The 21,758-nt window shown below is 30.9% G+C and overlaps 2 protein-coding genes and 1 long non-coding RNA gene across 3 annotated transcripts; 2 read left to right on the forward strand and 1 right to left on the reverse strand.

The window, feature by feature from the left end:
• The first annotated feature begins 4,270 nt into the window (after window positions 1-4,270).
• LOC107992379 (uncharacterized) lies at window positions 4,271-5,459 on the forward strand. The gene is made up of 2 exons (XR_001764893.2): window positions 4,271-5,016; window positions 5,164-5,459. It is a non-coding gene; the product is annotated as an uncharacterized LOC107992379 (long non-coding RNA).
• Window positions 5,460-12,369: 6,910 nt separating this feature from the next.
• On the forward strand, window positions 12,370-17,069 carry LOC103482732 (probable LRR receptor-like serine/threonine-protein kinase At1g63430). Its single transcript, XM_008439024.3, has 13 exons — window positions 12,370-12,983; window positions 13,464-13,602; window positions 13,701-13,772; window positions 13,890-14,033; window positions 14,110-14,238; window positions 14,682-14,798; window positions 14,869-14,933; window positions 15,088-15,315; window positions 15,492-15,697; window positions 15,806-15,938; window positions 16,041-16,198; window positions 16,282-16,497; window positions 16,581-17,069. The coding sequence occupies exons 1-13, from the start codon at window positions 12,896-12,898 to the stop codon at window positions 16,821-16,823; spliced, it is 1,938 nt and encodes a 645-aa protein (XP_008437246.1). The 5' UTR covers window positions 12,370-12,895; the 3' UTR covers window positions 16,824-17,069.
• A 600-nt stretch (window positions 17,070-17,669) lies between these two features.
• Window positions 17,670-21,018, reverse strand: LOC103482733 (RNA-binding NOB1-like protein). The gene is made up of 5 exons (XM_008439025.3): window positions 20,599-21,018; window positions 18,821-19,907; window positions 18,338-18,506; window positions 18,073-18,192; window positions 17,670-17,947 (listed from the first exon to the last, which is right to left on the reverse strand). Exons 1-5 carry the CDS (start codon window positions 20,915-20,917, stop codon window positions 17,795-17,797), a joined length of 1,848 nt encoding a protein of 615 aa, XP_008437247.1. The 5' UTR covers window positions 20,918-21,018; the 3' UTR covers window positions 17,670-17,794.
• Window positions 21,019-21,758: the final 740 nt, after the last annotated feature.

Below are 21,758 nucleotides of genomic sequence, written 5' to 3' on the forward strand. Positions count from 1 at the left end.
AAAAGAAAGGATCAAAAGACATTCCCACGATATAATAAATATATATGTTCCAATATATAAGAACATTTCATTATGAGGAAAAAACAATGTTTGGTTATTTTCCAAGGACAAAATTTGACCCTACAATAATTTCTAATGGGACATGTTATGTCCATTTATTTCCCAACTTATGTGGTCTAATATGCTCAACATGTTTTGCCTTACCTTTATACAAATGTGTCACCTTTCTCATTTATGATTATGTCTTCCCATTCATAATTTCAACAAATAAATCATAAAATTGATTTAAACTTCTCTCATATTTTTTAGTCGTTTTTCTTTTTCTTAAACAAAATTCCACTTGTATAATAAATAATTCTTCTCTAATATTCAAACATTAATGTGGATCTCACATGCTCCCCAAATCCTTCCAGACTATTATTTTCTCTCTTATTTTTTGGGTAGAAAGAGAACACACGTGGAAAAGGCTTTTTCAAGATCAATAATATGTTTAATTAAATATGTATTCTTTTTTTTTTTTTTTTTTTTTTTTTTTTTTGTAGTTAACTATGGAATGGAATCATAAATTATTTAAATGTATAATATGATGCATGGTGTGTGTGTGTGTAGTTTACATTACTATTATTAGTTTCTTTGGTTGTGAAATATTCTTCAAGTCAAAATATGATTAGTAGACAAGTGTGATAGGGATCTTCTAAGTCCAGGATAATTAAGATATTTTACTAAAATATAATTAAGGTTTAAAATGTGAATCTCGATGATTAATGATATATCATTGATAATATTAATAAGTCGTTGTTGATGACGTCGATGGATAATTTTAGAATTATAAAAATTAATGAATAGAGGGTTCAAAAATTTTAAGTAAGTTAGCGTGTTTATTATTTCTAATATATTTAGATCAGCAAAATTTTGTTGTTTATTTTTAATGTTTAATAGATTGTTTATGATACAATGAGAATAAAATATTGATTCTTTCCTTATTGATATGATCCATGAAGATGTTCGTAACTAAAATCTAAAATCATGTATTTTAATCCGAACGTGTAGCTGAGAGTTTTATTTTTCTAATCATAAATAAATACTTGAATAAGAAGTATTCAAAATATTGACTTGTTTAATTTTATTTAGTAATGATAATTCACACGTTTTATTATATTTTAAAACTATCTTCGTATTAGAAGCTGTTTTTTGAATTGTTAAGTTTTATATTAAAAAAAACACATTCTAGAATCGGAAATTGGTAAAAAGGATAATTGAAATATATAGAAAATGTTTGTAGGGGAAAATTGTAAGAAATTAATGTTGATAGTTATTCGTTAAATTTTGTATTTGGAGTGAAAAGATATAGTGAGCGAAAATGTGTATCGAAAGTACTTATAACTATTATTTGGTCATGACAATTAGTGCCAAGGATATAGCTAAACTTCAATCGTAAACAAACTAACATTTAGCAAAGTGACCAAACTCAATGGTAATTGGCATTCATGAATTCTCTTAAAGGCGGATGTTCAAATCTGCATGTCTTCACTTGTGTCGTATAGAAAACAAACAAACCAACCCAAACATTTATTTTATAACCTAATGAGCTTGGCCTTTGGTTGACTTCTTCATTTCATGGTCAAAGATTGTTCCTAGTTGACTTGCTTGAGAGATCATGTCGAGATTACTACATTCTGATACTTAAGTTAGTATATAAAGAATATTTACTTCAGCCAAGCATGTAAGAAAAGCAAGGTTTAGTCTCTTTTGGATATTACATATCCCAATGGGGGTAGTCAAGTGAAGCTATTTACAGGCACTTCCTTTTACACTTGACGTTGCAAGGTGTCAACATAGGTTTAACTAAGTCTTTTTTTTTTTCAAATTGACATTTGATATATAATTTACCTACTAGATTGGTCGGCCCAAACCTTATAGTATCGACATTTCCCTTTTTGGACTCGTGCGCTTCCCTGTACCTTCTCCCAAGCATCCTATGAGGTTGACAACTCTAAGTAACTATTGTATGCAACTTCTTAATGTCTCCTTCCAATCCATTCTCGTTGACCATGGAGTGTCTAAAACATTTTAATAATAATAATAATAATAATAATAATAATAATAATAATAATAATAATAATAATAATAATGCTTTTAGATTATAAAAGAAACTTAAAACTAAACATGATAGTTAAAAGAGATGGCAACATGTGTATAGAAACAAAGTAATAGAAAGGGACTGGCAACAAAAGAAATAGAAAGTAGAGGTTTAGTGAGAATGGACACATTGAAATAGGTGTAAAGAGTATATCCAAAGGAAAATGATGATAATTAATATAAATTTGTTTTATATGGTTGAATAGAATATATAATAAATGTTAACATATGGGGTATGGTTGTCTTGTTGGTTAAGATGAATTGAGAAGGAAATTATAAAGTAGTGAAGGAGAATAAATATTAATTAATAAAGAGAAAAATGGTATATGAAATAATAATATTATTACTATAAGGGTAGTGAGTGGTTAATTAAAATTTGAAAGTATATGATTTAGAGATGTGGGGGGTTGCTGACGTCATCTCCCACTTACCCTTTCTTTTTTATTTTTTGTTGGGATTCTTAGCCATTGGTATTTGCTGATTCACCAATACTTCTTTTTGATGTGTCAGTTTCCAATGTTTAAAAATTCAATAAAAAAAATAATTATATCACAATTTGGTTAAATTAATCCTTTTTCTAAATTAAAGCAATGCCTCAAATAACTTAATTGCCAAACCCACTTTCGGCCAATGGGAAAACTTATACATATTGGATATTTTTAGGGGGAAAGTTAAAACTTTCATTGTGTTCTTCTTTCTACAACTATATTAGATTTGTTTATCTAAATAGGAAGTTCACTTATTCTCTAAATAGGGAGTGTAAAAGCTTCGAGCCTTCAATCGATTCGATTAAGTTCATTTTGTTCCATCAAAAATATAGTAATTGAGTTGAGCTCATTCTTCATAATCTTACGATTTTGAGGGGTTACATCTATATATGTTGACACTGTTGATATTTTATGTGTTCTGGAAGGATTTGTCAAACGATATAGATTCTATAAATAGTTCATTTCACCACTTTAAGGAGTTAGTAATGTTCTATGTGTGCTCAACCGGTCGGAACACTTCGTGTACTAACTTTGACAACGAAGTACATTCAATTCAACGTCCCACCAGTGCAAGATCCTTGATAAGAGGAGCTCTAACAAGGAACAAGCAACTTGGACAAGATCCTTAAGCCAACAAATTTATAAAATAAATGATTTCAAAGTAGCGGTTGAGGGATATTTATGGTAATGAGTCATGTTTGCGAATGTTAGTTCGATTAGAAAAGTAGTAAAGAAGGGAGAAGTTTACATGTTGAACTCTATAAGTTAATTGAGAAAATTAGAATCCCTTGAAACCTAAAATGGAAGTTTAAGATCGAGTCTTCAACTCAATCCTTCATTCCTATATTTTCAATTCCTTACCTACTATTTCATAAATCTTGTACTTTGAATTCATGTCCATAACTACTAACACTATCTTTATTTAGTTTCATGGATTCATACTTTCTTTCGTCCGTTAGAGAATACCTTTTTACATAATTTTACATAAACAACACTTTTTTAAGTTAAAAGGAAAGTTTATGTATTTTTTATTTTAGTTTATATTAGTTTTCATACTTTTAAGTTTGGTTCATTCTGGTTCTTCAACTTTTAAATTTTGGTCTCTTAAAAGTGAAATAAAAATGAAGACAAAAATAATCATTTTCTAAATATACAAGAACTAAAATGATTGTGTTTAAAATATATGGACCAAAACGGTACAATAATCAAATTAAACATTTCTAAACTAAGGAAACGAAGATGTTAGATGCTTGAATCCTTTCCTCCCAATAATTTAACAAATGTTAGAAGCAAAAGGATGTCACTTGATCATCCACCATCAATGTTATTGATAATATTAAATTTGGTGTTAACCTAATGTTATCCAACTAATGAAACCATAAATAAAAAGTTGGAGTTCTTGGAATGAATTAGAAGGAACAGAAAACAAAAGAAAAGATAATATTGAATTAGGCATATGATTCGGCCATGAAAATTGGGTTTGGCTCAAAGTAATATGCAAAACAACTAAACGGCCCATAATGCCTTAATTTGGTTAATTAATAGAATTTAAATCGATTCCATTTTTTTTTTTTCTCTATATGTTTCATTTCACTCTCACCTTTTTTTTATTTAGATTGAGAGTAAAAGGGAAATGGAGAAAATTGGGAATGAGAATGAGAAAGAAAAATGAAGAGACAAATCAAAAGGGAAAAAAATGGAAAACAAGAGTGGCAAGAATAAAAAGTGGTTTTTTTTTTACCAATTAAAGAAAAATGTTAGAAAAGCTTATTTTGAGAAATTTTCGGTCATATCAAGATTTTTGGTGCAACACTTTTCTCAAGGTCTTGATTGCAAGATTAAAAATGTTAAAATCAGTCTTACAAACACTTTCTCTCGATGGTTTTATGTCGATGTTGCTAACACTTTCTTACAAAAATGTCTTCTTGCTCTGTTCTGCAGACTCTGCCTTCCACTAAATTTCTCCGCAACCAAACAGAAAAAATCTCACCAAAAATCCCCAAAAACTCGATCAAATATTACCCGCTTAACTCTTCTTCATCTTCCACCACAAACCAAAACCAGCATTTCACTTGCCGTAAAAACTACCCGACCCTTTTCGAACCCGAATCCAGGAGGGGATCTGCTGCCGTGGAGAAAGGGAAGGAGACGGCGCATTCAAACGAGGGATTTGTTTACAATTTGGGGGATTTTGCAGCTTTTGAGAAGATACGCAGTTGCAAATCCCTGATTTGGAGCTGATGTTTGACTGTGATGATCGGCCGGTCGTTAAATCAGCCGATTACCCGAATACGGCAGTGGATACGGTGGGGCCGGCGCCGGTGTTCCGGTATTGCGGGGATGAGGAGGCTTTGGATATAGTGTTCCCGGATTGGTCCTTCTGGGGATGGTAACATCTCTTTTCTTTTCAATTTTTAATCATTTAAAATTCATTAAAATATCATTAAAAAAAATGATAAGGAGTATAATTGGATATTTGAAAAATACTTTGGCGAAAATAATATTTTAATTCTTCGAATTTTAATCTTTTTATTAGGACCTTATAATTTCAATTTAGTGGCCCCCCATACGTGTTGAAATAATATTGGAGGAGAAGGGAACACACTTAGTTGGCGGTGGGACCATTTTGTTGACGTGGGGTCTTATTGCCAGATGGCAAGAGGAGACCACCTAAACTTTGCCACGTTCGACAGCTGGCATTATTTAAACCTGGATAGATCGCCGTGTCAATTAATTTGTTGTAATTTATTTTATAAAGACAAAGCTATATTATTTTTCTGTCCTCCCTTCTTTCCGGAAAATAAATTAGTTTTTTTTTTTTTAAAAAAAGAACAGATTTCATGACATGGCATGAAACATGTCTTATTTTTTGTTTTACATGTTTGGTATTTTTTTGAAAAAGTAATACGAAAATAATCAGTATAAATCTATTTAATTAATAATTTAATAAACTCATATTAATTTAATTAATAATTGAATCGATTTAAAATCTAAATTTTGGGATCACATCGAATGAATGTATTCACAATAAAAATGATGTCATTTTTTAATTAATTAAATGTTGGGTAATAAATAAAATGTTAGGGGAGAGATAAATATATGGCAATGAATTGAAAAAGGGAATGAAAAGAGCAAAGGGATAAAAAGGGAAGCTTTTGCATATTGGTAAGAGAATCAAGTGGGTGACAATCTTCTCAAATGCTAACCTCTTCTTCCAAAATGATTGGAATACTAGTTTCAAATTCTTAAATTTTTACTTGATTATTTTGAAATTGTTAGATTGTATAGAATAACAGTATTTCATTGATGATTCATTGATAATAATGACAGATTACAGCTCTATATATAACCATATTAAAACACACTAAAGGAAAGAATATACAAGAATAATATAATATTTCCTAAGAATAATATTTCCTAAAAATACTCTAATTATGTCAATAGAAATAACATTATCGCTAAGTCAAAGTTAAGGATGAAAAATATGTATGACTATGTGTTTGTGTCTCTTCAACCAATACGTCAAGCTCCTTCGGTTTCAACTCGAAATCTCGACAGGCACAATGGAAGTCTGCTCCAAGACAATGGCTTGCCCGAGGGACGGGTCGGAGAATAAGTTCTTGAAGGGATCCATGGTGAAAACTCCCTCTATCACCATCTCTTTTGCTCCATGCAACCCCATTTGACACCCCCTAGCTTCTCTCACCAAAGGCTTTAGGGGAGAAATGCCAATCTAAAAGGCAACTGGGGAAATGGGAAAATGAAATTTGGATTAAAAGTTAAAGTATATGTTTTTCTTTTTTCCACTATCTTTTTAAAATTTGAAATAGAAACAGCAAAAATTACTTATAGTTTGTCAATTTTACATAATGTATCATTTAGCATTAAGTTTGATTATTTCATGGAATTTTAAACTTAGTAATTGTTTGTTTTATTTGTATACTTTCTGTTAAAGAAATGTATATGTTGTTTTTATTTTTTATATGATCATGATTTTTGAATAATTATTCAAATTGATGTTCATATAAATTTAACTTAAATTCATTTGATTAATTAGGATAATAATCATTACTAATAGTTATATGTATTTTTAATGTAAAATTAATAAAATAATTGAAAGTTTAGAGAATATGTTTCAACCTTTCAACTTTCCATAGGGCTTGTTTGGTAGCTCATTCGGTTTCTATATTTTTTGCTTTCTTTTTTTAGTTTTTCAAAGAGTTGATGTGTTTGTTTACTAATTCACTTTTTTATTTTTAAAATAAAAAATTTGTTTTTTAAATTGGGAGCAAAAACTGAAGAAAGAAAAGGAATTATTTTTAAATCAATTATCAAACGTATATATACGTTTCTTGTTTTTAATAAACAAGAATTTAAAAATAGAATTTACAAAACTAAAACTAAAACTTTTTAAAACCGGTATAAAGGAGATAACAAAACAAAAACTTTAAAATAGAAAAAAATATTTATAAACTTAGTTTTAAAAATCTACGAAAAAAAATCAAATAATTATCTACCTACTTTATTGGGCTTGGGCTTCAATAATAAGAGTAGAGAAGTCCAATGGGCCATCCCTCTGATTAAACTAGAAATTATGAATGGACCTTAGCCCATGGGACCTAAATTTATGTGCCCAACACAAAAGTAAATTGAAGGTTGCTCTCTGGATGTAACATGGTTGAGAGAAGAAGAAAAAAAGTTACATAATAATTGAATATGATAAAGAGATAATATTAATACTACAATTACTATGATCAAAAGTTGTATTTATCAATGAATTTATTTTTTAAACAAAAATAGTTAAAAAAAAAATATATACTCCTATTTATTTTTTTATATAAAAAATAATATAAAATTAATTAATAACTATTCTAATAAAAGTTCTCAAAATAATATGCACCTCTCCATTATGTACTATGCTATGTAGTTGCCACAAACATATCCTCAAGAAAACTAAATTGATTATATTCCCTCCAAAATTCTAAATTTAATGAAGTGTCTATAATTGAAATAGCAGTAATGTGATTTTTTTTTCTTTTTTTACTTTTTATTTTCTTTAATTAAACAAGAGAATGAAAAAATAAATAAATGAGTTTAGAACTACAAAGGACAGAATTTGGAGGATGAAGCTACACCAAACAAAATTTAATGCACCAATTTATTACACAAAACTTTATGACAACAAAATGAAAAAGTGGACCTCAAAATTTCTCTAAGCGGTGGCCCTTTGTTGATTATATATATATACATATCTTCCTTTTTCGTATAAACTTTAGAAATTAGGATTCGTTTGGTAATGTTTTCGTTTTCTGTTTCTTGTTTCATATTTTATGTTTTTTGTTTCTTCTTTTTTCAGAACAAGAAATAAAAATGTATTTGATAACTGTTTCTTGTTTTATAAAGTTTTATTTAAATATTTTTTTTATTAAATTTAACTATAGTCTATTGTGATAGTTTATTTTAAAGAAAAATTGCAAAAATAACTTATAAAGATTGACAATAATAGTATTTTTATCTTCAAACGTTTAACTGTAAGAATTGAGTTTTCAAACTTATACAAGTATTAAAACTAGATTTTCAAATAATTTGTATAAATCATAGGAAATAGTAACAATTATATAAGTTTAGAGGATTCAATTTTTATCACTTTCAAATCTAATTTATATGATTACCGTAAAATTAGTCTAATTTCAAGAGCTCAACTTTTACAATTAAAAATTGTATTATTGTAATTACTACCTCATCACTGTACTTTCCGATGGTTTTTGCAATTTGTCCTTTACGAATAAATGCTAAATTAGCATGACGAAGACTTAAAATTTTTCTACCTTTTGTTTTCTAGTTCTTAAATTTTAAATTTTTTAACATTTTCAAACAACATTCATGAATAACTATTTGAAATTAAAAAACAAAAAAGTACTACCGAAAGATTTTGTAATCTAAATTAAGATTAAAAATGTAAACTCATAAGATCTTTAATAACTAACCTCGGCATCATTCAAAAAATAAGATATATATTATGAAACTCTCAACTCTTATATTTTTATGTAAAAAAAAAATCCTACAAATTATCTTTCATAAACTTATGAATAAATAAATAAACTTTAGCTTTTTTTTTTTCTTTAATTCTAAATATTACTAATTAATTTTTTAAAAAAATTGGAATAAGTACAAAAAATAAAATTATTGTTGTGTTTTGTCACATGTTCATACAAATCTTCCTTTCTATGATTAAAAAATGACTGAAGATGAAGGAAAAGAAAACAAGAAGAAGCTTCCTAATCTATTTTCTCTAATATCAAAATTAAATTAATAAACTAACCAAAGTTTCCAATTTCACCAAACTAATTAAAATTAAACAATGTATTAGTTAAGATTAGTCACATAGTTCCAACCTAGTGTTCTCTATCTACCAAAACCATGGACTTTTTTTTTTTTTGTTTTTTTTACTTACTTACTTAAATAAAAATATAAATGAAAACTAAAATGCACATCAAGCTGTAAAATTAAATAATAAATAACTTAATCTCATTTAAACTAATTATTATAGTTCTATATTTTGAGAATATTTTCCAACAACCTATAAAAACTCATAAATTTCAATTCATTTGGTACTTTAGTTTTAATTTATTGTGAATTAAAAACATGTCACTTATAGTGAGGGAAACAACATAATTGTATGTGTCATATGCACACACACTTTGGTTAAGTTTTGTTTAATAATTAATTGTACTTCTTTATTCCTTTTTCTCTTTCTTTTTTCCTTTTTTTTTTCTCTCTATTTAGAATATTATTTCTTTTTTCTCAATTATATTTATTGATCCTTAGGAATATATCAAATGTTAAGCAAAATAATTAAGAAATCGACAATTAACTAAACCCAATTTATAATTATTTAGATTAAAATTATTTAAAATTAGAGAAGTGTTAGAAGTACGAATAATGTTGAATAATGTAAAAACATAAGAAATATGATCCAAAACGACGTTTAATCTAAGTATTTAATTTTGGACTACACTACGTTACAATCTCAAATCCTTAAAGTTGATTGACACACTATTATAATCATTATCGTAAAATTTCTACTAATAATTTTTTAAAAAATTTACACAATATAAAAAATAAAAAACAATAAAGCTTTTTAAGTAGAATCATTAGTTTTGAAATAACGGTAACTAATGAATCAACAAATTTTAAAAAGTGTTAAAAAAAGGGTCAAAGACAATAAGTTAAATGGAAACTTTAATCAAAATAATGATTAGGTATACATCTTAAAGTAATTAAATGGTTTGGAAAACAAAAAAGAAATTGGTATTGAAATTAATTAGGGAAAAAAGAGAAAAGAAAAGAGAGAGGTGAGTGTTGAGGAAGACCAAATGAGTGAAAACTGGCGTCCTCCCATATACTTTTTTTCATTCTCTCTTGTGCTCTCTATTTTTGTATTTAGTTTATTTGATTGTATTTACTTTTAATGAACATTATAGAGTATTTTATTGTAAATATTTTGAATGGTAATTTATGAAACAATTATTAAAACAAATAAAAAGAGTAATAAAAAGGAAAAGGGGGGAAATTTGGGAGTGGGGAGCCCAGCATTTTAAGTTTTAAAAACTAACCCTCGTGTGTGTGTGTGTGTGTTTGTGTAGTGCTTCCAAATAACGTGAATAATAAATATGGAGCCTCTCCTTCTCCTTCCTTCTTTCCCATCTCACAACCCTATTTTAGTATCAAATTTGTTTGTAAGGTGTAGAGAGGGGTTTAAAATGAAAGCTTGAAACTTTTTTGTTTTGAGGACATACATATACCAATTAAGTTGAGTTTTTAATGACACCTTGAGTTTTTTAAAAGTTAGTACAACAAAAGAAATTTTCGAGTAGTCACCTAATGTTTGTACTACTTTCGTCTCAACATAATTAACTGTAAAGTTCTAATAGAATTTAGTGGATTAGTGTTGGTATGATATGTCACTAACCAACTTAGTACTGCTTTTGTCTTAGATATATATTTTTTTTTTCTGTTTAGTTTATTTTGTATTTGGACTAAGGAAGACTTGGAAGTCTTTTTTTTTTTTTTTTTTTTTTTGTAAAGAAAAAATATAAGGTCAACTTGATAGAGTATGTGAAAGGGAGAGATTTGTTAATAGTAAAGTATAAGGATGGAGACACTTCTCTAACTCATTTACTTGTTTGTTGGGTATGCAAATTATTTTAAATCAAAAGTGAAAATAATATAAACTTTTGTTTGATGGTCCAATTTTCCTTTTGATACATCAATTTTGTTCTTTGTTCTTTGTTCTTTGTTCTTTGTTTTTTTTTTTTTTTTTTTTTTTTTTGTCTTTTCCATATTTTTTAAGAAAAAAGAATCAAATGCATAAGAAGGAATAAATTGCTTTTCTTTTATAGGAATCAAAATGGAATTATAATTTTTTTTTTCAAATGACTTTTTTAATGTATGAAAGAACCATTTTTTTTTTAATTTCTTTAGGCGTACTTTTTTTTATAAAAAAACTATGAGTTGGGATAATTTATTCAAGTTCTTGTTTGGTTAAAAAAATGCTCTTTATTGATAATTTTAAATGTTATAATTTCAATTTTCAAACTTTTAGTTTCTGAATTTTGTTGAATATGTGCATGTAAATTGATAATTTTTAATATATATATATATATATATATATATATATATATACATATATATAATTTTAGAAATATTTAAAATAGTAATAAAATATTGCAATAATAATTTAAAGAGTTATTATTATTAATTTTATTATGTTTCGTTGATTGATATTCTTTAATTCAATTGAATTGTGTATTAATTATCCTTTAATTTATGTGCTAAATGTTGAACTCATGCATGGACGTATAGGAATATTCAATAAAATGTCAACACCTCAATCCTTTGTTTCTTTTATTTTCTTTTGTGTGTGTGTGTTTTTCTTTAATTAATTCTTTTTGTTGGAAACAATAAGGAGAACCAACAAAAGGAAAAAGTTGAAGTAAAACAAGAATAAGAAAATAAAAGTAGAACCCACACATGATCAATAGTTTTCATTCAATCCAAATGTATCCTCGTACGTGCACGATTAGCTAACTTAAGACTAACTAAGTTACATTTATACTCACAAAAAAAGAATACAATTTAAAAATGCATCTCCTCTACTAAATTTCATACATAGAATAAAAAAAAATAGTGTCCGTAAAGAGCGAAGTTTTCTTGTCAAGAGATTTCAAAAGATTAAGAAATTTGTTTATGCATGATTAAGAAAATGTCAACCTTCAATGCTTTGATGATGCTTTCGTAGAGCTATTTAAATTTCATCATCAATATAACGAACGATTATCGTATCTACTATTCCCTTTTTTACTATGCATAAAATTATATCAGAATTGACGTTAATTGAATCTTGAGGAGGAAAAGTTGGTTTGACCACCATTGCTAAGAGTTTGATAAGGCTAACAATTAAGAAAAATCATTTCACTTAAAGAAAAATAATAATGTCTTCACCACTCGAATTACATACTTCAAATTAATATTCATGTGAATGAAAATTAACTATAAAAATAAAAATAGACAAAAGTTATTTAAATTAAAAAAATTTGAAAATCCACCAATAATATAGTTATCCAAAATGAGAGGTGTTTGATTTAAAATCATTGGCAATGAAAAATCTTCATTAATTCAATAAATAATAATTATATATATATATATATATATATATATATTTAAAAGAAATCCACAAAGTTTAAGCGCTGAAAAATGAAAGGAAATGAAACATTCTCTGTTCCCATCTATCTGTCACTCACATTTTTGCTTTCTTCCTTTTTTCTATCCATTTCTTTAGAATCCCTTTTTCTCTGTTTTTCTTTTCCTCTTTCTTCTCAATCCAAAGCTTCTCCAACATCTCTTCTCTTTTGGGTTCTTCTCATTTCCCCCCCTTTTTTTTTCTGTTCTCATTCTTGGGTTTTTGCTCAATCTTTAAATTTTCTTCTGTTTCTTCTCTTTTGGGTACTTTGAAATCAAATATTAACTTCATAACATCACTTAATTTCCCTCTTGTCCTCTCTGTAATCTGTACCAAACCACTGAACTGGAGTTATTGCTTCTTCTTCTTCTTCTTTCACTCTCTTCCATAGAACCCAAGTCTTCAACTTGTTTGGGTTTTCTTTTTGGCTCTCATTTTTTTTGTTTCTGGGTTTGTTTCATTCATGCTCTTTTGAATGTGAACTGTCACTGAAACTTGGTTTTCTTGTGGGAACTGAGAGAAGAAGATGGAATCTTTTACTTCTCTTGTGGTGTTACTCTGTTTAATTTTGGGGGTTCTTTTTGAGGCTTGTGATTCTATTTCTTCCAATGAAGGTATGCGTTTTTTCCTTTGTACCCACAATCTTTTGCTTTCTTAGATCTTGCGTCTTTATATTCTCTTACTTTGTAAAGAAAATGGTAGGTTTGGAAAAAAGGAAGTTAAACTGTTAAAATTTGGTTAGACATTTGGAGTACAGATTGTTGTGTTGTGGCAAGATTTGGTAATTTTCTTTTTTTTTTTTTTTGGCAATGCTGAAGTGGGCTCTCTATTTTTCCACTATTCTAGTTTCCCTAAATGTTTCGGATGAGAAAATTCATTGTTCTCCTGACATTCTTAGTAACTTTTGAATTTGCAGTCTAAGCTACTTGTAATTTAATTCTTTTCTCTATCAAGGATTTGCGTAGAACTTTATCGAAGGTTAAATTGGAATTGAGTTTTTGCTATGGCTTAAATTTTCAGATCTTTTGAGGAACAAAAAGTAGTTTAAATGAATTTCCTCTGACTGAAAATTCCTTTTTCTTGATTTTGTTCAGTCATGGCTCTTGGGGCCTTCAGGTCAGAAGTATTTGAAGATCCATATCAAGTCTTCTCCAACTGGAACAGCCTTCAACCAGATCCTTGCTTATGGTCTGGCATTTCATGTTCTCCAACTAGAGACCATGTTATCAAGATGTTAGATATGGCTTCATCTCCTTTAAAAATTCCAATTTCTTGACAATTTTTTTCATAGAAATATCACAGGCTTATGTTTTGGAACTCTTCTTTTGCAGTAACATTTCATATTCTGCAATAAAAGGGTTTCTTTCCGGAGATTTGGGTCAACTCAGCTTCTTGGAAGAATTGTAAGCCATTTCCCCACCTCATTCAAAATTTAAAACACTGAAGAGTTTATCTTCTTTTGAAGATTTTCTTTCTATACCAATCATTATAAGTGCAATTTTTTTGTGATGGGGATGTAGAATTTTGCATGGGAATAAGCTGCATGGTCCAGTTCCCAAGGAGTTAGGCTACTTAAAAAACCTCAGAATCTTGGACTTAGGGATGAATCAATTCACAGGTCCAATTCCTTCAGAATTTGGGAATTTAACCAAACTTGTGAAAATGTAAAGTCAGCTTCTCTTCCTCAGCGGTTTTCATAAATGGATTTTCTTTTTATTTATTTCTTTGCTGTGGTGGCAGAAACCTACAGTCTAATGAGTTCACTGGTAAGCTGCCTCCTGAGTTGGGAAGTTTGAGATACCTTGAGGAACTAAGGCTGGATAGAAATAAGCTTGGAGGAACTGTTGGCCATTCAGATCATACAGGACTGTAAGTGGACTTTCAGATCATACCTTGAAGAACTAAGTCAGTTTTTTCTTATAATCTTATGCTCTGTGATTGTATTGTTTCTATATACTTGATATTTTTGTTTAAAGTTTCATCGACAAACAAATTTAGTTAATATGATTTTCTTTGGATCTTCATATTCTATGTTGCAACGTTCCAGTATCTTGGGCTAACTGCTGCATGTCAGAGTTTAGTATTTTTGTTGAGTTTATCATATTGTAGGAAACATGGAATTATAAAATCATTTAGTAACATTCTTGTTCGTTTTTCTTGTTAAAAATCGTAATGGGTACTGTAATTATTTCTTGTTCTATGTTGTCTCAAAAGTTTATTATACTAAATGTGCATGTTAAGGACTTTTTTTTATACCTTCTGCCTTCAAACTCCTATCAGGTTTTAATATCTTATGTTCTACAATGTTTCAGGTATGCGACAAAAACGAACTTGACTGGGTTCTGTGGCTCATCTCAGCTAAGAGTTGCTGACTTTTCGTATAACTTCTTTGTTGGGAGCATACCGAAGTGTTTGGAGCATCTTCCAGGGTATCTTCTTTGTTCTCTTTCTTGTTCTTGAATTGATAATCGAGTTCCTCCTCTAATCTACTTCCTGCAGGTCAAGTTTCCAAGGGAATTGCCTCCATAAAATTAAGTCCAAACAACGTCCTTCAGCACAATGTGGTGCGTGCCATTCCTTGTAGTTGCGTAGTTTTGTTGTAACTAAAGGGAAAACTAACATCTGTTTTGAAATGCTCAGTAACTTATAGATGGGAAAACTTGTTCTTTCCTAGGTTTTTCTATATCTAATATTGATTGCAATTCTTTTGATTCTTAGTACCTGCTGTGACTAAGAGCCATCCGGGAAGCAATGGGCAGAACCATCATCAAACAACGTCAAAACCTATCTGGCTTTTGGCCCTTGAGATAGTAACAGGAACTCTGGTGGGTTCTCTCTTCCTTGTTGCTGTTCTCACTGCAGTCCAGAAGTTCAATCGAAAATCCTCCATGATATTGCCATGGAAGAAAGCTGGAAGTAGGAAGTACTACTCTCCAGTATATGTAGGTTCGTTACCCCCTTCTTTTGGTTACCATATTGCTCGGAAAGGAATGTGAATGTAGGAAGCAGGTGAATGTAGGAAGTTTTGTCCTCTTATATATATAATGTCGAGGAACGCTTTATTCACTGATACTGTGTTTTTAGGAAGAAAGAGAGCAATATTCATGTGATCTTTTGTGCAGATCCTGAGATTTTAAAGGATGTAACGAGATTTAGCCGACAAGAACTTGAATTAGCTTGTGAAGACTTCAGCAACATAATTGGCTCCTCTCGAGACAGTTTGGTATACAAGGGCACCTTGAAAACTGGACCTGAGATCGCGGTTATCTCAATGAGCATGAAAGAAGAGCAATGGACAGGATATCTTGAACTCTATTTTCAGACAGAGGTACTGTTTCTTTCTTCTTTTTAATCAATGAACGAGGAAATGATTTCCCTTGAACGGATGTTAATTCACGTTTTCAAGTTAAAGATTTCGTTACAAATATCTATTTAGGTGGCAGATTTGTCACGAATCAACCATGAGAATACAGGGAAATTACTGGGTTATTGCAGAGAGAGTACTCCATTTACAAGGATGCTAGTTTTTGAGTATGCATCAAATGGCACATTATATGAGCATCTACATTGTAAGCCAACATTTTATTCTCTCTTTTCTGACTTTTGTTCCTAAACTTTTTCATAGTTTTTTTCATTTGTTCTTGATGTTTACTTCTTTGCAATGACTGCAGATGGAGAAGCATGTCAGTTATCTTGGACGAGACGCATGAAGATTATTTTAGGCATCGCGCGGGGACTTAAGTATCTTCACACAGAACTCCAACCTCCGTTCACCATATCTGAGCTGAATTCCAATGCTGTATATCTCACAGATGATTTTTTTCCGAAGGTAAATCTCTCTAAACAACTCATTGTTTGCATTATTGTTCAAATTGAAAAGTTATCTCAGATGGAAATTCTATTGAATATCAGTTAATAGATTTTGAAAGTTGGAAGACCATTCTTTCACGATCGGAAAAGAACTCGGGATCTATAGCCAGCCAAGGTGCAATATGTGTTCTTCCAAACTCTCTAGAAGCACGACATCTCGACGTGCAAGGTAACATCTACGCGTTTGGTGTCCTTCTACTCGAAATAATCAGTGGGAGGCCTCTGTACTGCAAAGACAAAGGAAACTTAGTAGATTGGGTAAGAGACAACGATCTTCCATGATAAACCTGTTGTGGATTCTTAAGTGTACCTCTTTGGAACTAAAAGCCTTTTTGATACAGGCCAAGGACTATATCGAAATGCCAGAAGTGATGTCGTACATAGTTGATCCCGAACTGAAGCATTTTAGATATGAAGACCTTGAGGTAATATGCGAGGTGGCAAACCTTTGCATCCGTCAGCAGCCAACAAAACCGGTATCAATGAAGGAGCTCTGTACCATGTTGGAAACTAGAATTGATACCTCTGTTGCCATTGAGTTTAAGGCTTCTTCTTTGGCATGGGCAGAGCTTGCACTCTCATAGAAGTGAAGGTATACATACAATTTGACATATAGAAAAGTTGTAGAACTCTCATTTTCCTTTTTTTTTCTTTAACCCTTTTCTTGATTTTTTTTTCTCCTTTAAGTTTCTAAATTCCTTGTACATGTTCAATCCTAGAGCCAGCGTGTATAACTCCTAGCATCAAAAGTATCCAATATGATAGTGAAGCTTTAATCGGAGTGTCTTTGAATCACTAATCAACAATGAAATTTGAACAAATTTGTATTCTGCTGTTTCTGTTCCCTTTCTCCTTGCACTTTACACTTCTCAAAGATTCCGAATTAGTTGAGAATATGAGTAAAAAATCAAACACAATTTTTCAACTTTATATCATGTGCTGGTCTATGTTTTTGGGACTAACATGATGACCAAGAAACTCTAAAGACGCTGGGGATCGCAATTATTGTTCCACACATTTGGATATCATACATTTTGAATTTAAATGCTTCAGATAATTAATGTTTATATTAAAATACGATAGATAATTAATGTTAATGAGTTAAATAGATATTTCCTTATGATATTTTTTAATAAAACCCCAAAAATGGATGTCTTTCTTTGCGTAACAAAATGATCAAGTCATGTATAAATAAAAATATTTTCAATAATCTTATTAAAATATTTTCTTAGCTTTTATTATCACGTGGGTACAAGAATCTCGTCTAAATATAAAAGAGTTTTAGAAAATAAGATGGTAAAAAATAAAATATTTAATAAAATATTTACAACTCATAAACAAAATATGAAGTATAAATAGTTTGTTATTTTTTTTTCTATTTTTTGAAAAAATCCTCGAAAAGGAAATAAATATTAAATCAGCCTAGAAAATTCTGGACAAAACTGCACTCATTTAAGCTGAGCTTTATAATTTGAATACAATATAACTCAATCACATAAGATACTCATCAAAATTAGCAATTCTGAAAACACATCAAAATCCATAAATAATAGTTCTATCTATGCTTAGATCGAGAGTAATGGTTATCATTTGGATTTCTCTTTCCACTAAAGACTGCCAAAGCTTGCCTTACGGGAGGCTGCAAAGGAGCTCTCTTGTCAGTATTATGGTGGCTGAAGAAATCATCCACGGCAAAAAATTCATCCCCCTGAAAAATGGTAAAAAAAAAAAAAAAAGGAAAATAGATTACTTGGCTATGAAGTTCAGGTGAAATCTTGAAGAAAATGACAGGACAACAATAAAAAACGAAAAGCGATTATGATTGAAAAGAACCTGCTTATTGACTTTCTTCTTGGTTTTTGGATGAAGAAACTTCTGTGGGAGTTGATCTTCACGTAAAACAAGATTTTTGGTAATGGCATCCCTTCCACCTTGTGGTAAGGGAAGTGAAAACTGTATAAAAGGAAAAAGAAATGCATACCTTAAGATGGTTAGAGTTTAAAACAATCCACTGGTTATCAGACTCTTCATGAGTAAAAACATCTAAGATTAAAATTTTTATATATTATTCTCAAAGACAACACTGAGAAATACTCACTTTTGTGCCTCGCAGAGTAATCCTTGGCTTACGGGCAGCTAAAACAACTCCATTCTCGCCAACTGTAACAGCCACCTTGCGCAAAGTTCCACCATTTCCACACTTTGGACAAAATATCCTTCCAATTTCAGCTGTGACATTGTAGCAGGCGTGGCATTTCAAAATCCACCTGAGAGCACATTGTGAAGATTTCGGTACGTAATTGCATTACATGATGACTTAATCACAAGCTACCCAATCAATATACAAGGCAGAAATTAACACCGACTCATAGGCCCAAAAGTTGGCTAGAGTTGTAAGAAATGAAAACAACTAAACCATCGGTTGAAAGAAGGTTGTTGGGAGTTGTCAGAACTTAGGTGTGTCAGAAAAGGGAATGAAAGTTGTAGTTTTTGAATGATGAAGTTGGTTAAACCATTGATTAGTGATTCAACCAAGTGTTGAGGAACAAATAATATCAGATCGCCCACTAAATATACATACCTGTGAAGTTGCCGGATCTGCATTCCTCCAGGAGCCAACAATCGTAAACCCATTTGCAGCAGAACATTCTGCATTGCATAGTCGCCAGTGACACAAGCTACACTTGATTCAGACAAGGATCTCAGCATCCAACTCTGATCACTGCTAACATCATCTACATTTGACGTGTCGACACTTTCATTAGTCTGACTTGCGTCTTCCATGTGCTCCATTTCATCTTTTACTGCATCTTTGATGCCCTCAACAGCCATATTCTCCCCCTCACTTTCAGACCCTTCTTTTGTGGAGGCGCTCATATGAAGAGCATTTAATGAATCTTCTTCCAGCCTCATCTGCTTCAAAATTTCTGAGAGATTTTCATTATTAAACATTTCTTCTTCTATCTGGCTCTCATTCCCATTTCCAGTATTTGGCAGTTCAGAGATTTTATCCTCGGATTGACCTGATCCATTGGATTCCACTTGGATGTCACCATTTGTGGTTTCAATATCTTGCTGAATGTCCTTTTCGGCTAAGGACTCATAATATTCACGTCTGGCTTTCCTCCTGTTATACCTTCTCTGAGTGCTTCGACTGACCGCAGGTGTCCAGTCGCCCTCATTATCATCATATTGTCCCTGAGATGCATCAATTCCATCAGCCACCATCTTCTTCCCTTCAATATTAATTTCCTTTTTCTTTGGAGGATATCTCCTTGATCTTCTCGAATCACTCTCAGTTTCATCTAGATGCTCTGAGTTATCAGCATCCTTGTGCTCTAGTGAAAGATCTTCCGACTGGCCATCTGAAGGGATGGTGTTCAGGTTTAAATCCTGCAGAGGCAGAATCTTTGACGTCAAACTGGATGGATCATCAGCATCTTGCTCTAACGCTTCCCACTCTTCCAGATTGGGAACGTTAGAGCCCCAGCCTGGCATGTCTTTCTCAGGTAACCTCTTTGTATTAACCATGTGGACAGGGGGAGGACACTCACGAAGATGTTTAGTCCCATGAATCTGAGTCTCCAATGTGTAAGTGAGAGCAATAAGTTTAATATCAACATCTGAAAGCGTCTGTAAGTCACCAGTAGCCCTTGCAAACTTGATTACTGTAAGATTCAACAGAAAATACTTTAAGATGGCAGAAACAACAATGATATCAACAGTAATAGGTGCTCGGAGAACTCAACTAAGAAAGCCCGATTTCAGAAGGCTACCACCAAGTTAGACTTATTTTGCATTCACATTTCATTGCAATAAGAGGCCAGAGTAACAAGTACTACTTAACCATTAGCTTTCTCATTCAAGGGGTGCCTGGTGGTAAAAGTTCAACATATTTGGAGATACTCTCCCATGCACTGGGTAAGCCCCAAGTTGAAACCTTAATAAAGTATAACTCTTGTCATCATCTCCCAAAGCCTCGGAGTGGGCTAAGGCTATACAGCTAAACTAGTTAATCAAGGGAGAATCTTGACCAGCTTCCAATCATTGGAATCCATGAGTAATGACTTTTTGGTGAACGGACAAAGGACAGTTTTAACCAACTAAAACCAATTCTCAAAAAGAGTGGTATTTAGCCAGGCTGAAAATTTTTAGAAACCACTTAAAAAGTAATCTGAAGCGCTTAACTTCAATGCCACTAAAATCCTGCCTCGCAAAATCACCTAAAACACAGTCTAACAGCAATAAAGCTTAAACCTTAAATCCTAGCATTCCTTATAAACAACAATCGGTTCAACTTTGAAGTAACAACAGGATGAGTGTGTAACAACATAGCGAGACTAGAATTCAGAATTCTACCTTTATTGAGAGCATCAGGAGAGGGATCCATGGATTCAAGAGTGAAGGGGACAAAGGCGAGCCTATGGCGAGACACGGGATCACGAATCTCATCCAAAACCTCAGGAACTGAAACAAACTTATCGGCGGAGGAGGAAAGCTTGTCTCCTCCTTGGATAATGGCGTTGGCATCAACAACGGCAACAGCAACGCCTTTACTGGACTTACAGCTATCGGCGAACACTTGAACCGAGGAGGTCGGAGACTGATGCTGAGGCTTCGGTGCTGGTTGAGTTTTCACAACATTGCTCCAGCAGGAAGCCGGAGAAGGGCTCTCCATGGCCGTTAGAAGAAGAGGAAGAACGGAATTGAGAGGTTGATGAAGCAAAGTGATACTGATTGAAACCCTAAAACCCTACAAAAAGTTGGGGCAAGTTCACAATTATGAGACGAAAAATTAAACGTCGTCGTTCTTAACTCACTATTTAAAAAGTAAAAGAAATAACGGAATTGAAATAATAATTAATAATAGCAATTATGCTTTTAAATTTTTAATTACATTTTTTAATCATGTCAGCCCATATAAAAATTATATATATAAAATACATTAGTTAATATGTTCTATTTTTCCAAACTTTAATATGAATTTTTCTTATACGAATAACAAATCTAGCAATGGTTTTTATTATAAAAAAATGGAGAAAAAAAATAACAATAGATTTTGTTTTTATTTTATTATTCCAATTTTACCTCCATTGCCCTACTGACATATATATCAGTATTATATTTTATGATATACTGTGTATTTTGTATATTTTATCATATTTCATCAAGTATATTATGCAACTGGTATACCAAAATATCATCAATAATTATTCCTGCATTTATACTTAATTTGTCTTTTTAATGATTCAATATGTTTTATTAGTAATGATATACCAACATTATACTTGAATCAAAATTTAAACGTATTAATACGGTGCAAATATACCTACAAGTACGTAGATAGTTCTAAATGATATATAGGTGAGATTGAACCCATCGGCTAGAGAGTCGTTTTTTCGTAATGATATATTTCATAATTGTTACAGAAAAATCAGAAAATTTTTAATGTGTGGCAACACAAATATAAGGGTTGTTACAAATCTTCTAAATTTGTGTAATAATATATATTCTATAAA

The sequence above is a fragment of the Cucumis melo genome, chromosome 9 (genome assembly GCF_025177605.1).
Source record: "Cucumis melo cultivar AY chromosome 9, USDA_Cmelo_AY_1.0, whole genome shotgun sequence".
Lineage (NCBI taxonomy): Eukaryota > Viridiplantae > Streptophyta > Magnoliopsida > Cucurbitales > Cucurbitaceae > Cucumis > Cucumis melo.